Source organism: Mastigoproctus giganteus, chromosome 3 (assembly GCF_048544385.1).
Source record: "Mastigoproctus giganteus isolate SK-2022 chromosome 3, ASM4854438v1, whole genome shotgun sequence".
Classification (NCBI taxonomy): domain Eukaryota; kingdom Metazoa; phylum Arthropoda; class Arachnida; order Uropygi; family Thelyphonidae; genus Mastigoproctus; species Mastigoproctus giganteus.
This window is the reverse complement of record NC_143577.1, coordinates 103,808,534-103,825,098: the sequence shown is the minus strand read 5'-3', so window position 1 is coordinate 103,825,098 and position 16,565 is coordinate 103,808,534. Positions and strand designations below refer to the sequence as shown.

General features: G+C 36.5%; 1 protein-coding gene across 3 annotated transcripts in view; it reads left to right on the top strand.

Annotated features, from left to right (window-relative positions):
- LOC150088195 (ankyrin repeat domain-containing protein 17-like) overlaps positions 1-16,565 on the top strand; it is a 1,023,061-nt gene that overhangs the window by 83,724 nt on the left and 922,772 nt on the right. For 2 of the 3 annotated variants that reach the window (XM_090369375.1, XM_090369377.1), the window contains exon 3: positions 15,342-15,498. In XM_090369375.1, coding sequence (XP_090225501.1) covers positions 15,342-15,498 — 157 coding nt within the window. The remainder of the gene's footprint in view (positions 1-15,341; positions 15,499-16,565) is intronic. The other variant, XM_090369376.1, reaches the window with a different exon arrangement.

Genomic DNA, 16,565 nt, shown 5'->3' with positions numbered 1-16,565 from the left:
CTTTGCGCACGATTCAAATCTTTTTCAACTACCACATGAAAAAGATCGCGTTAACTGGAAATTTGCATCGCGTAAAGTAAAAAGTGGTATAATATTTTCAAATTGCGGTAACTGAAAAACATGTTAATCAAACTTGTGTTATCTGAGGCCTGGCTGTACCTGCTTTGCTTCATTCTTAGAGGGTAGAGCGTTGGTTCCCGAAGTGTGGGATGTGGTGCTTCCATGGGGTATACTTTTTTGGGGAGGGGGCATTGTTATGAAGCTCTTTTTTAACAAAATATGGATAAATCATCCCACTAATTGAGGTGAAAAGTGTATTTTATTGCAATATTTGGGATATTTATCACAAGGTAAAATTATGTAAATTAAATTACTTGGCCATGGTTGCAGAAGGGTGAGGATTGCAAGAATAGGGCTCATAGTGAGAGCTCCCATTATGACAAAATTTCAAAAGTAAAGGCAGTCCTTGACTTTTGGATACTCTAAATATGAACAGCTTGTTCTTTTGGACATTATATATTTACATCCTTAAATCAACCTGCAGATTGAAGTCCTTGGTCTTTTAGACATTGGGTACCAATGAACAAACTTTTTGAGCCATTACATATTTGTGGCTTGCCTGCCTACCGTTCTGGCAGCATTGCCATCTTAGTCTGTACATAAGTGTTTGTTTATGTTTCTGTAAAATAAATAAATAAATAAATTATTTATTTATTTTACAGTACAAAACACAATTTTAGTGCATTTTATACTGTGGAAAAATGAAAGTGACAGTAATATTAATGAGCATAAGTCTCAAATATAATATAATCGAGACAAAGCTTGAACCAATTAGGCATGCTGAAAGCAGTGAATCTTTAACCTCAGTTGGACACTCAGTAGACTTTAATTCAGTTGACTGTATATTTGATTGTGAAGGAAAATGAAAAAAATTAAAGGCCATGTATGAAATGCTGGCAATATGCTGCCTGGGATTATGTCATGAAGGTGAAGTGCAATACAGGCATACCTCGAATAACGAATAGGATGCGTTCCACGAAATTACTTCGTTAAGCGAAACTTCGTTTTCAGAAGTAAAAATACTATGGCCAGAATAGGGATACGTTCCTACGTAAAGAAAATGAAAAGCTTTTTTTTCGAACAAAGAAAAGTTTTATTAAATAAACAGTCAACTTACATACAAAGTGAAACCACATTTTAAAATAAGAGTCTAAAGTTGATTGTTTATGCTCTTTTTCTCTTTCATTTAACAATTGCCTATACGGAGTTATTGCATTTAACACTGATCGCTTAACAATAAAACTTCTTCCTAAATCAGGATCATTTTCACTAAAAAAATTTAAAACGTTTTCATTTAAGCATGTCATTTAAGCACCTTTTTAAATCTTTGGTTGTTAACACTTTTTCGGCAGGAACTTCTTTAACTTCGTCATCATTATCTTTGTCTTCGTTGCTAATAAGGTTTTCTAAATCTTCCACTGAAAAACCATCATCTTCTGCATTCAATAAATTTCTAACATCCTCTTCATCGACATTTTCGAAACCTGTTGATTGAGCCATCTGGATAACTTCATTTCTAATTTCTTGGATGATGTTATTTTCTTCTTCTAGTACAACTTCTGGCCATATTTTGCGCCAAACTCGATTTAAGCATTTCTTAGTGACTTCTTCCAAGAACTATCAATGTTTTCAATTGCGTTTTTAATGGTGTAGTTTTTCCAAAACGTTTTAACTGTCATTTCCTCTTTATCCTCTAGTTCAGTTAAATTGCTTAATGTTCGACGCAGATAATAAGCTTTAAATGATGCTATTACTCCCTGATCCAATGGTTGAATCAGGGAAGTTGTGTTTGCTGGAAGAAACACAACTTTGACAGGAATGCATGTGTCCAACGTGTTAAGATCAGTAGGATGTCCCGGAGCAACAACAAAAGAGCTTTTTCTTCAAAGTTGTTTTTTTGACAATACCGTTTTACTTCAGGACAAAAGTGGTTAACAAACCAATCAGTAAATAACTCCTTGGTAACCCACGCTTTTCTATTTGCTTTCCATATTACAGGTAAATTCATTTTTATGTTACCTTTTAATGCCCTTGGATTTTCTGAATGGTAAACTAATAAAATTTTAATTTATAATCGCCAGAGGCATTTGATCCAAAGAGTAACGTTAAACGGTCTCTGGCTGCTTTGAATCCAGCAGCTGATTTTTCTTCAATAGAAATGAAGCTGATTTTTCTTCAATAGAAATGAAGCTTTTTGTTGGTAGCCGTTTCCAGAACAAACCGCTTTCATCAACACTGAACACCAAATTTGGAAAATTTTCACGTTCAATTGTTTCCTTTAGTTTTTTTGGAAACTTATTTGCAGCTTCTCCTGTTAATTTTACACTATGAATCCTGGCCCGTTTTTTAAATTTCTCGAACGAGCCACGAGAAGCCCCAAAGGTTTCCGTAATTTCTTCAGTTTGTTTAGATTTCAGGTGATTAAACTGGAATATTTTTTTTTTATGTTAAATGGGGCTTGAAATTGCCGACTTCGTTATATCGAAGCTTCGTTTTCAGAGGTTACGTTAAGCGAGGTATGCCTGTATTGAGGAAATGGCAAAGGCTTAAAAATTATGGATTGAGGTTCAATATCAGATAAACATTCCAGTGATTCTTTTGTGAAGGAAAATGAAAAAAATTAAAGGCCATGTATGAAATGCTGGCAATATGCTGCCTGGGATTATGTCATGAAGGTGAAGTGCAATATTGAGGAAATGGCAAAGGCTTAAAAATTATGGATTGAGGCTCAATATCAGATAAACATTCCAGTGATTCTTTTAATCATTGAAGGTAAAGTTAAGTTTGTATGAAAGCTGGAATAAATGGTAACAACAATGTCTGTAATGCATCAGAAATTCATAAGCAAAGGTTGGCTCAAGACTAGAGCGAAGTTGCACAATATTAGATTGACGGGAGAACCTGTTAATGGTAATAAACAAGCTATACTAGAATTTGTGAAAAAATTGCTGATATTGTTGAGGGCGAGGGTAGAATCTGCTCATCAAATTTTTATTGTTGAGAGATTATTTTGGAATAAAGAGCCTGCAAAAACCTGTTTGGGAATAGAAAAGTTAGTGGCACATAGGCAAAAGTTGCCAAATTTGATTGGCTCAAATTGCTTCTTGGTGATGATGCAAACCCATATTAGTCTGTGGTTCAGAAAAATCCTAGAGAAAGAGCAACCAACCTTTTTTGGCTATATCGAATGTTGTAAAATGGTATTCAATAAAGAATGATTATAATTTTTCATGAACAGTGATACTGCTTGCTGTTTCTAGCTGAGCTGTGGAATTTAAGACCAATCCAAGCTGTATTATCACATAGCAAATGCAGAGTTGACTGATTGATGATGTGATCTTAGCAGTGAGTCAAATTTATGCCAGTTCAGTTTTGTGTATGTAACAATGGATGTGACATGCAAGGAACAGTATGCTGCTCTCAAATTTTGTCTCTGTCTCGAGCAAACATCAGCTGAAGCGTATGAAATGTTTAAAGAGGCTTATTGTGAATCTATGCTTTCATATAGCACAGCTTGCAGGTGGTTTAGAATGTTTAAAGACAGACATGATTCAATCACAAAAGTCAGTGGTCCTGGAGCTCCAACCACTGCTGTCACCACAGAAACCATAAATACTGCTTCTATAATCTCAAGAGAAGATGGGCGTATAACAGTAAGGCAACTGGCAGAGGTGTTGAGAATATCAGTAGGAAGCACACATAGTATTATCCATGACCATTTGCATATGATATGTTTGTGCCCACTGGGTTTCAAGACTACTCACTCCTGATCAACAGCAAGTTTGAATGGAGGTTTGTCAGTAGTTGTAACAGATGGTTACTGAAGATGGTGAGGTTCTGCACAAGGTGATAATGATGAATGAGACATGGCTTCATCATTTTGACCCAGAGAGTAGAGAAACAACAAAGCAACAACAGATTTCCAAACAACAAAGCTGTTTAGAAGTCTGCCATCACCAACACTGAAAAGGAAAAATTTGTGACTTCTGCTGGAAAGGTTATGGTCATCTCTTTTTTTTTTCCTTTTTTTTTTTTTCGACATTCAAGGAATGGTTTGGGTATATTGTGCCTTGTCATAAGATTGTTATAGGACCTTACTGCAGAACTGCCTAATTGTACTGCACATTTTGTAGGATCACGTTCATCACAATTGAATACACCTGCACACAGGTAGCTAGATGCTGCATCATGGCAATGCAAGATCTCACATTCCTCACACTGTCATCGGTTACTTAGCCGGCATTAATGTCAAATGCGTTCCTCATCTGCCCTACAGCCCTGACCTTGCACCCTCTGATTTTTTTATTTTTGAAGTTAAAGGAGCTGCAGGGAAAATGTTTTTGTTCATCAAAAGTTGTAAAGACATTCGTGGCGATTCTCAAATGCATGTCAAAAAAATGGCTTCTACCATGTTTTTGAAGAATGGCAGAAATGTTGGAGTAAGTGCATTTCATCAAATGGGGACTAGGAATGGGTTTGAAAAGGACATCAAAATATGGACGATTAATTGAGGTATGTTTTGGGGAAAAAAAAAAAAAAAAAAAAAAATTCTTTATTGAACATCCCTCGTATATGGAATGGTAACTCAGGAATTAAAAAAAAAAAAAAAAAAAAAGAAAAATTAGGGATTTTGTAATATTTTTTTTTTTAGCTGTTTGAGAATTGTAGCCCTGTTATAACATGAAAGTCTGCTAGTCAATTTTCAGAAATCCATGATGCTCAAAAGTCAAAGATTAATCTCCCTTCCCCACCCCCATTGAGAAGAAAGGTGTGTAAATAACCTTTGAAATTGTTAATACAGTTGAAGCTCTATATAATGACCCCCCCCCCCCAAGGGGAATGAGAAAAACAGTCATTATATTGAAAGGACATTATATCGATCATTAATAAAATCAGCAACAAGACAAGTAAAAGCTTGAATATTTAATATAATTCTACTAATATAATATAATAAATCTTATTTCTGATATGTCCTACATTATTAAACAAGAAAATTATGATTATAAATTTTACATTGATTGTAGAGTGCAGTAAGGTTACAATTAAATCATAAATTTCACTACATAGGCTACATACCAATCAAGGGACTTGTTTCGTATACTTTAAAATAATCTGTCAAAACACACTATTTCAATGGAGAGCACTTTTTTAAAAGAGAATTATGACGGTGCACAATAGCAGTTATTTCAGTTTCATTTTTGCAGTTAGGCTCTGCTTGAAAAAAATCTATGTGCAAGTTCTAATCTCTGATGAACATCTTTCACTGAAACTTCTTGTTCAACCACAGTAGGTTCCTCATCTTCATCACTACAAATTTCAGAAGGTTCCATTACGTGTGCAATGAGTTCCTCTTCATTCATGCATATCCTGAAACATTCAATGTGTCCCCATCCACTTCTGCGTAATCTTTGAAGCTTAAGTTTTCCTTTAAGTTAGGTGATGATGCACGTGCTCAAATATTTCTTCCCTATTATAGGAGTGTTCTTCGCAATTAATAGGGGAAGAAGCATCTGAAACTTCACATATTGCATCATTCAAGGTAATTCTATCGCGTTTGAAATAATTGCCGTTCACTTTTTCATCAACTTCATCCCATGCTGAAACACAAATACATTGCTTGCAGGATGTCGATTTTACAATGAATTTTACTTTCAAGATATAGCACAATTTTGTTTAATAGCATTCTTTGGTAGTTTTTCTTAAAACACCGGGTCACATTGATCAAGTGGCTGAAGAACATGTCATATTTGGTGGTGCGTACTAGGGCTTACAATACCGGTCAAAATCTTAATACCGGTATTTCGGTATTTTTAATTTATGAAACCAGGATATCGGTATTAATACTGGTATTCCAAAACAAACATTTTTCTCAATAAATTTCGATGACAATTAGGTGCAATGAAGTAAGGAAAAAAACAAGTAATTACTTGAATTCGTGTTTTAAATAAATCTTTATTGCTTTTATATTCTGAAAAAAATCATTAAAATACAGTTATTCTAAAAACAAAAAAATATATATATTGTTACTGCAAAGTTTAGTTATGTTTAAGCATCCACACTACATGTCCAAATAAAGTGAGCTCTTCAGAAACATAAGCAATCAATAGTATGATCGTTTAAAATGGATCTGATTTTGGTACATATAGTATTTGATTAGCGGTAGAAAACGCCCTTTCGGATTCTATTCTGGTACTATTGTACTGAGATAATCGTAGCCGATCTCAGTCCATATTTTCTAAGCTTTGAACTTTTTTAGCAAAAATAGTTAAGTATTTTATTAATTTCTGACTCAAGTTCATCTTTTAAAATCTCATTGGAGTCAGGCAATTTCTTATTTTGGAAAGAATTTGCGGAACACTGATGTTCTGTTTCATGTTGGTCTTCCATGGTTGAATTATGTTCATCATTTTCTGAAGGAGAGAGAGACGTTTTATTAAGTGAAGTATAATTTTCACTATAGTGTCTTTACTGAGAGAGAGCAAAGAGTGGGGATAAGGAATAAAGAAGAGAGCAAAGAGTGCAGTTAAATTCTTCACATGAAAATAACAAAAGGACAAATCAGATTGGACCCTTATGTAATGGATGTGGGACAGTATTAGATACCACAGCTGAAGTTGCAGATGAACTCAAGTTACTTTGCATTGATATTTACATAAAAAAAACCCCTTTGTGTCAATGAGATATTATGGAAGTGAAGTTGAAAAAAATGTAATTAATGATGTTGAAATTTCAATGATTATTTAAAGAGAACTTTTGTGCCTACAGGCGAGTAAGGCTCCTGTGGTTGATGGCATATACCCTATAATTTTAAAGAAGGTGGAAAGTGAGTGCATTGAACCATTAAGGCTAGTTATGAGAGCATCACTGGACTCAGGAGAGATTCCGTTGAATTGGTGTAAATTGGAACATAAAGGCGATTCTAGGAGTGTAATGGGAAATTACCGACCGGCCAGTCTAACTTCAGTAGTAGGGAAAATCATGGAGGCAATGATCATGTGTGGAATTCAGGATCATTTAGATGGAAATGCATCCCACAATGGCTTGAGGGCACCAGGCAGAGGGTTGTGATAAATGGTTATTCTTCAGATTGGGTTAATGTAAGAAGTGGGGTTCCCCAAGGATCAGTATTGGGACCACTGTTGTTTTTGATTATATTTTTCGTAAATTTCTGTGGAGGGCGTGAGGTCTAAACTTACAGATGATATAAAGATCAGTAGAGTAGTTAATGATCGTCGCCAAGCAGAGCTTCTTCAGAGTGACCTAGATAGATTTCCGGGATGGTCAGAAAAGTAGCAGCTATGCTTTAATTTAGCAAAATACAAGGTCTTACACCTGGAGAAACAGCAACCCCAAAATAACTTATACACTTGATGGAGTTGAGCTAAAGTCAGTAGTGGAGGAACGGGACTTGGGAGTTACGATATGGTCACACATGAAGTTGTTTGAGAATTGTGGACAGGTTGCAATGTTGCATGGTGTCCTATCGATGATTTATCGAACATTTGCTAGTAGAGATAATGACGTCATCACACAAAGGTGATTTTATAACCTTTATATGATTAAATTATAAACTATTTTTTTTAAAAAATTAGTACCAAAAAACCGGTATTTTTTTTTTGTATCAATACCGGAAAAAAATGACCGGGATCCCGGTACTGTAAGCCCTAGCACGTACTCAACAGTGATTTCGTGTAGGTTGTTTATTTGACAATAAGGGGTGCAGTTATCCACAAATAGCAAAATTTTTCTATTCTTCTCACTCATCCTGCGATCTACATCTCTGAACCACTTTCCTTAGATTTGTGATGTCATCCATGCCTTTTGGTTTGCTCGATACATAGTCGGTAATGTCTTCAAACTTTAAGGCATCTGGGCTTCTGGACATTCCCAATGATTAAAGGTGTAAAACATGTCTGTGCCAGATATGTTTGCTGCTAGAAGAAAGGTAATCCGTTGTTTGACCTTTTTTCTGTGACATTTTTTACCTTTAAATATAAGTGAAATATCCATTAAATATCCATTAGCAATTTCTGTGACACTTCTCACCTTTAAATGCAAGTGTTTTATCTGGTAGCAATTAAAAAAAAAAGTCCAGTTTCATCAGCATTGAAGATTTCATTGTGGTCGTATGTCAGCAAAACATTTTTAAAATGATTTTCCTTCCATTCCTTTGTAGTGTATGTGTACAAGGCTGCATTTTCACCATACACTTTTTTTGAAAGGCCTTAATGGGTCTAAATTTCTGGAACCATCCATCTCAACTTTTAAATTCTTCAATATCCATTTGATGCACAAACGATTCAGCCTTGACTTTTGAAAGATTACCATCTATGGGAACTTTTTTTGCTTGCATTATCCAAAAGTGCCTTTTCAAGATCTGGATACTTTGCGTTTCATGCTTGAATCCTACCCAGTGCAGTAGATGTCTCTAAACTTTCAATCTTTTTCCGATCTTTTAAAATAGTGATACGAATGAACTGTTTGGCGATGTCAGTCGTAGAATGCACACCATTATGTACAGCTTGCAAAATCCTAATTTTACCTGCGATTGCCAAAGCTATCCACTATCTTGGAGTTAACCAGTAAACATATACTCTAACTAATGAAATTAACTTCTAGCTGGTGTTCATTTCATTACCAAACTGCGAGAAAAGAGTGTGGGAAATGTTAACAAATCATTTCTTACAGTCAGACTGTAAGCTTTTCAATTACTTCAATATATTTGAAGTGTTCTGTCATTTTTAAACACAAACATTGTAATAAAAAAGTAAAAAAATTCAAATTAAGAGGTTAAATTTTTCCATTATAAATACGACCTCTCTAAAACATCATATTTATAATGGAAATTGCATATCGTTACTATCATTATGATATGTTCTCGTTATAAGAATCAATTTTGAATGCCTTTGTGATATTTTTCTAAAGCATGTTTCTTGAGGTCACGACCATAAAACAATAAAAACAATTTGTGCTTATTATTATTATTATAATTAGCCATATGGTGCAAGGAAGCCTGAGGCTTTTGCTGCACCATATCCCTGAGAGAGAGAGAGAGAGAGAGAGAGAGAGAGAGAGAGAGAGAGAGAGAGAGAGAGAGAGAGAGAGAGAGAGAGAGAGAGAGAGAGAGAGAGAGAGAGAGAGAGAGAGAGAGAGAGAGAGAGAGTGTGTGTGTTTGTTTGTTTGTTTGTTTGTTATTTGGTTTTTAGGAGCATTAGCAACTAAGACCATATTGCTCCGGGATATGCGGTGGTCATTTCCTAACCTTTCCGTATTTGGTGGTGACGGGCTCGAACCCCGGTCTAATCAAGAAGCGTGTGCTACGCACTGCTGCTCCTTCCCACCTGGCTACGGAGGTAGAGAGAGAGAGAGAGAGAGAGAGAGAGAGATAAGGAAATGATGTCCAGCTCATGACCCTAGTTGTGCCAAGCCCATACTTACCAGTTGTGAGCCCCTGAGGTTTCCGGTTTATTGGTCTTTTCTGTCAGTGCATCTAATTATTAATGGGTAGTAAACTTGATCTTATTGCATGTGCAATAATACTGATAACTACAATTGTGTGGGTTTTTACGCTGTTATGGTGAAATGTGTTCCCCTTCACTGAAATCTTCAATCATATAAAAAACAAATTTTCAGAAACTTCTCTTCATTCCTATTTACGTATTACAATGATGAAGGGAAAGCGACCTACGAAAAGTGCAAGTGGTGGTAGTACCAGGAAATGAAAGAAAATTGATTTAGAAATGAAGATGAAAATGATTAAGAATACGAAGCAGGACAAAGTTTGTCATCTATTTCAAGGGAATTAAGGCTTGTTGCTTCAACAGTGAATACTATTTTAAAGGACAGTGTGCGTAAAAAAGAACATGTCAAAGGGTCAACGCAGTTAAGATCATCAGTGATCACAAAACTGTTTAGGTGCTGTATCGAAGATGGAACAGCTGTTAATAATATGGATGGAAAATCAGATTCAAAAGTGAGCGCCCCTGATTCTAATGACTATTCAAGTAAAAGAAACAAGTATTTATAAAGATATTAAGGTAGTATGAACCAGAGCTGTAATGCTAGAATAAGTATAAACAGATGTTTTGCAAGTTGTAAATAAGTGACAAGAAGCGGTGTTATAAGTCGTCAGTGGGAGATTAGTGTACCTTGATGATATTAATGAAGGTATATCAGGCTTAGTGTCGAATTTTGCAGATGATACAAATGTTGGCAGGGTTGTTAATGACAGTAATGGCAGTGTGCTACTGCAACAGGATCTAGAAAATTTGGGCAGATGGGCTGAGAAGTGGCAACTGAAGTTTAACCTTGACAAATGCAAAGTACTGCATATAGGTAGAAGTAACCCCAGAGAAACGTACCAACTGTGTGGTACTACACTTAAGGTGGTAGAAAATGAAAAAGACCTGGGAGTAATTGTGCAGTCAGATATGAAGTTTTCTGAGCAATGCAGACAGGCTGCCAGGGCAGGTCATGGGGTTTTGTCAATGATATATAGGAATTTTGCTAGCAGGGAAAAGGAGGTGATTGTCCTTCTGTATAAGGCAATGGTCAGGCCACACCTTGAGTACTGCATACAGGTCTGGAGGCCTCATTTTAGGAAGGATGTAGATTTACTTGAGCATGTACAGAGAAGGGCAACAAGATTGGTGAGGGGAATGAAGGGATCCTCTTACCAAGAGAGGCTTAAGTTCTGCAAATTACAGTGGCTGGAGACTAGGCACCTGTGAGGTGATCTGATTGAGGTGTATAAGGTCTTGAATGGGTTGAGCATGCTAAATTCTGATGGGATTCTTCCACTTGTTCAGATTACGAACCTAAGGGGCATAAATTAAGGAAAGACAGATGTAGAATAGATGTGTAGAAATTTGTCTTTAGCCAGCGGGTGGTTAATTGCCGGAACAAACTTCCATTTGTCGTTGTGGAAGTTGATAGTTTAAATAAATTTAAGGAGGAACTGGACAAACATTTAGAGAGAATTGTTTTGTAAATTTTTTTTTGGTTGATGCTGCATAAGCTCATACACTTGCTTCCTTGCATCACATGCCACTACTACTACCTATTATCTTGCAACCCACACTCTTCACACCTGCAAACCAAGCTCTACAGAAACTACAACACTGGGCTACAAGAAACCAGTTAAAAATCTCACTGACAAAAACCACATCTATTCTACTAAAAGGAACCCTGCAAATACGGCGTCCACCCCATATTAAAATAGAATATAAAATGAGCTGCTCGGGTTCAGCCACTAAACTTGCCAACCAAATCTAGGAGTTATCCTAGACAAAAACTTATCCTTTCAACCTCACCTACAATGTATAAGAACGAAGATAAGATGTTACTCGGCACTGGTGGTGGCAGTTATGAGAAAAGACTGGGGATTAAAAAAAAAAAACACTAATGTTATATTATAAGGCAACCTTCATCCCTGCAATAACTTATGCTGTGGAAGTGTGGTACAGCAAAACGACACTTGCAGTCAATAGCAGAACTCTGGATATGATAAAAAGGACCATTTTATTAACAACCATCAGAGCATGCAGAACAGTGAGCACACTGGCGTTGCAGGTGGTTTCTGGAGCGCTCCCCCTTGATTTGGAGGCTGTAAAAGCTGGCTTGCTCTTCTTGCATGCTAGGGGGGGGGGTCACTGCCACCTTCCAAGGTTTCATAATTGACCCAGTAGTACAAAAACAGAAAAAGTCTGATTACAGGCCTACCTACTCCGGGAGTGGCAACAAAGATGGGACGATATAACAAAAGGAGAAATCACACATTCCTCCCCCGAACCTCAGCAAAATATGGCCCCATTAAGGAGAAGCTGCTTGGGTTCGGCCTTGTTAGATCTCAGAGGCATCCTGATCACAAAGATACACTACCTTCCAAAAGGACTGGAATCCCACTTCATTGACACAGAAGAGGAATACAGAGCACTTTCTCAATATGCGCAGGACCATTTTGAGAGGAGAAAACTGCTAATTACCATAAGTCATGTCTGATGAAAGACCATCACAAGTTAAACTGTACAAGACCATAAAATACCATCCATTGGAGTTACTACAGAGAAAAACCCCTGAGACAAGAAAGTTAAAAACACAAAGATGGGGCTTACCCCATGAGTGACTAGACTGAAATTGACTCGACACTGAAGAAAAGAGACAACGCAGCGCAGCTGCCAAATGCCATTTGGCAACTTGAAGAGGCCACCCTAGCCTTCTTCATCTTTAATACCCCTATTCCTGGTGGAGGGGGAGACAGTCTTACTGTCTCTTCCCCTCCTCGCTGTCCCCACTTTCCCTTCTGGTGGGGCATGGGCATGCCCCACTGTGACTTGGGGTCGCCTCCTATCTCGACTCCATACTGCTGTCTTTTCCCCCCCAGACTTCAGTCTCCCCACCCACTCTACCTGCACATACGCAAGCGAATGCCCTACACGTCGGAATTGATTTAATCATCTCCAAATTACGTTTTTCGCCCATACACTTGGCCTTTCAAAAATTTAGCATTATTCCTTATCGAATTTATCAAAAAAAAAAAAAAAAAATGTGTATATATATATATTTTTTTTTTCCTTATTGGTCCTAGCTGCCGAAATCTCAGGAAATTAAGCGGCAGGACCTGGCAGAGTAAATCTTAGTCTACTGGTGTTTCCTGGTCTACCTCCACGGGGAGAAAGTGGGGCAACGTTGGGCCTCATTAGGGGTCCAGCGGCTAAACGACCAGATGAACAATGGTATATGATACTACACATATACAATATCCATACACTTTTAAATCTCTGGCATTTTCCAGCGAACTGGTTTACCCACAATTAAAACTACGTGGAGATGAGGGGGAACCCCTGGTGCCGTTTGACCCTAAACACCCTTTACACTTTACTCTTCACACCTGCCACTCAAAAAAAGGGGGGGGGGACATGTAGTTTTGTTTTAGTGCATTGTGTCGATTATTGTGTTCTGTCGCACCACAAAAAGACAAATTTTGTTTTGTTATTTATGTTGGAATTTTTTTTATAGTAAATATATATTTTTTTTTATTTAGAAATCGTGGAAATGATGGGCGAAAATCACACGTAAATGCAAGAGTTGTGCTTTCAGTTAAAACAGACTTAAATTATTTAAAGTTTTGAAAATGGCGCATCCGTTAAATCTTTGAAAACAGTGCATCTGTGAACATTATAAACCATTATAATGTTGGTGACCAAACCATCGCAACATCGTAAAATATAAACGGAAGCTATTAGATTTATCATCATCATGTGTACGGTGGCACCTAGACTTCCATCTATCTCCACCTGAAAAGCTGAATTTGTGCTGAATTCTGCAAAACGGACCTATATGGAAGAGGCCTCTGTGCCACCAGAGAGCAGCCGGTACCCGGAAATTCCCCTCCAATGGCTGACCCCAGGCACATAGAACCATGCCTGAGTCCACCATTCTGACAGTGCCTCGTGCACTAAGTCCCTCACCCACCAGAAGTAGTGCTATCCCGGTGCGTGCCAGTGATCCCACTCCCAGGCTGCCCAAACCTGGGAGCCAGCAAAAAAAAAAAAAAAAAGAATTAATAAATTTAAAAAAAAATATATAAAAAAAAATAAATAAAATAAGAGAAAAGAATTAACAACAATAACAAAATAATATAAAAAATAATAAAAAATAAGAGAAAAAAATTAACAACAATAACAAAATAATATATAAAAAAAATAAAAAAATAAAATTAAAAACATAAAAAAATAAAATTAAAAACATAAAATAATAAAATAAAATATGTAAAAAAATAGACACTGGGAGAAATCCAGCAATCCTGTGTCCTACAAACACAAAAAATAATAAATAATAAATAAAAGATTAAAAAAAAAGGTCACTGGAAGAACTATCCAACAACCCAACAAACAAACAAAAAAAAAAAATAAATAATACACACACACACACACACAACGCAACATACCGTGAGTAACAAGCCTAATTTGTAAGCATTAGTCTAATCCAATGTCTTCTCTGTTGGAAAACAGTTACACAAAATTCTTGGAATGCATCAAATTTTACTTGGTTAACAATACAGGGTGTCTCAAAAATACACGGCAAAACCTCAGGAATGAGTTCCTCATATGTAGACAATAAAAATATTTTATATCAACATAGTTCCGGAAATGCTTGGTTTCCAAGTTTTGAAGGTCTGTCTATGACACTTAACTGTTCACATCACCTTATAGTAATTGTTCAAAATGTCCACCTTTTGCCTGAATACAGGCCTCACATCGACATCTCATGGACTCGCGAAGACGATGCCAAATTCCTGATTGTGGTGTCTCACAACCCACCACAATTGTGGTGTCTCACAACCCACCACAATTCGATTGCGGAGAGTTTCCACATCAGCTACCAAAGTCGAATACACCAATGACTTTAAATGGCCCACCAGAAGAAATCTAGTGGGTTTAAATCAGGTGAGCGTGGAGGCCAGGCAGTTGGTCCACCCCACTACTTCAGGAGGCATAGATCTTGGTCGTCCTCTGTTGGCAGCACGAGGTGTAAAGGTCCCATGTTCACAAAGGTGGCAATGGTACCTTCAAACGGTTTCCTGTCTGGACATCTTCATTCTGGAAACTTTCGTGGTACAAACGACGAGCCTCCAGAGCATTGCTGTCCGCCAAACTGTACATAAAGTGCATATCCGCTTGCTACTGATTTGAGTACATGGTCAGACTGGAAAACCACCAGATTCTGTCAGTACCTTGTGATGCAACTCGTTTGCGTTTACCCATAATTTTTGCGATTTCTAAACAAAAAAAAATTTTCGTTATTCCTGACATAAATAACAAAACAAAATTTTTCTCCTTGCGGTGCACCGAAACACAACAATCGAAGTGATGCACTAAAACAAACTAAACATTTTTTTTTTTTTTTTTTTATTGTCGGGTGTGAAGACAGTCGGGGTTGCAAGGTAATAATCTCCCAACGACGAATTTATAACGCCCTGGTTGTTGCTTATTTATGACAAAACATCTGTTTATATCTATTCTAGTTATTACTTGAAGTGTATGATTTCTTCTTTTTTTTTTTTTTTTTTTTAATTTTGAGTCTTGAAGTGTCCCGGTTAAACCGATCTTGGTAAATCGAGAGTCTGTTGTATACCCGAAATTCAATGCACTATGTACATAAAATAACTTGTTTTTTAGTTAAAATGGCATCTGATATATTGCTTTTAACTATAGTTGATTTCAATTCTTGAAAGACTGGAGATTAGGAATGGGCTACACAGAAACATTCTTTGTTTCCAGGTATAGGAAAGTTATCTCTTGCAGATGGGAAACAGTTTGCAGATCCGGATGTTCTTCGGAGGTTAACATCTTCCGTTAGCTGTGCTTTAGATGAGGCAGCAGCTGCTCTTAATCGTATGCGTGCTGATCCACATTCTGCCGTAGATCAAGTAGATGGGTTAGTAATATTTAAATATGTTCTTTTGACTTTTATTTTCTTGGTGGTTTCATAATTGTTTTTAACTGTAAGTAGAAGTGGTGCAGAAAATCAAGTGAGATTTTGCAGCTGCGTATTTGAAATGTATTCAAAGTGTGCAATTTGAGAATACCGATGTTTACTGAGATGGACTCAGTTAGCATTATGTGCATTATATATCTATCAAAAAAAAAAAAAAATCAAAATAAATAAATAAAATAAAAGATTTTGTTGCGGCAATTACCATTAATCAATGTTGGTAACCACTGATTAATGGTAAAGAGCAGAAGAAATTTCTGCTGCTCTTTGCCATTAACATTTACCATTATGGTAATGATTGTATATTAAGATTTTTTTTTTTTTTTTTGACCATTTAAATAACTTATCTTAATAGATAGTGTGAGTTAACATCAATGGTCATGTCCTTTATGTAAAAAATATGTTCATGCTGCACGTGATGGGTGCTTAATGTTTTATCTCTGGAAAATATTTTTGTTTATCAATTCTTCTTGTAGCATGCACTGTGTGACCATTTTATAGTCACACAGTGGTATGGTTTTGGATTTCAGTATTTATTTTAATAAAAAAATGTTTAAAATATTTAAAAATGTCATTTTAGACATGTTCAGTAAAATGCAACTTTTATTAATCGTGCTGGAAAAAAAAAGTTAGACAATATAAATGTGAAACCATTAGTTTCTTAGTTTTTAAAACGAGTAAGAAAAATGTATGTACATATTTTTCTGCTTATATATAAATATCACACACACACACACACACACACACACACACACACACACACACACACACCTTTATAACTAAGTGCCTAAATCACCCAAAAATTTCATTATAAAGAAATTTGAGTGTAGCAAAACTAACTATGTTGTTGTTTTTGGTTTTTAGGAGCATTAGCAACTAAGGCCATATTGCTCCGAGGATATGCGGTGGTCAATCCCTGACCTTCCCGCATCCTCCGTATTTGGTGGTCCTCCGTATTTGGTGGTAACGGGCTCGGACCCCGGTCTAATCAAGAAGCGTGTGCTATGCAC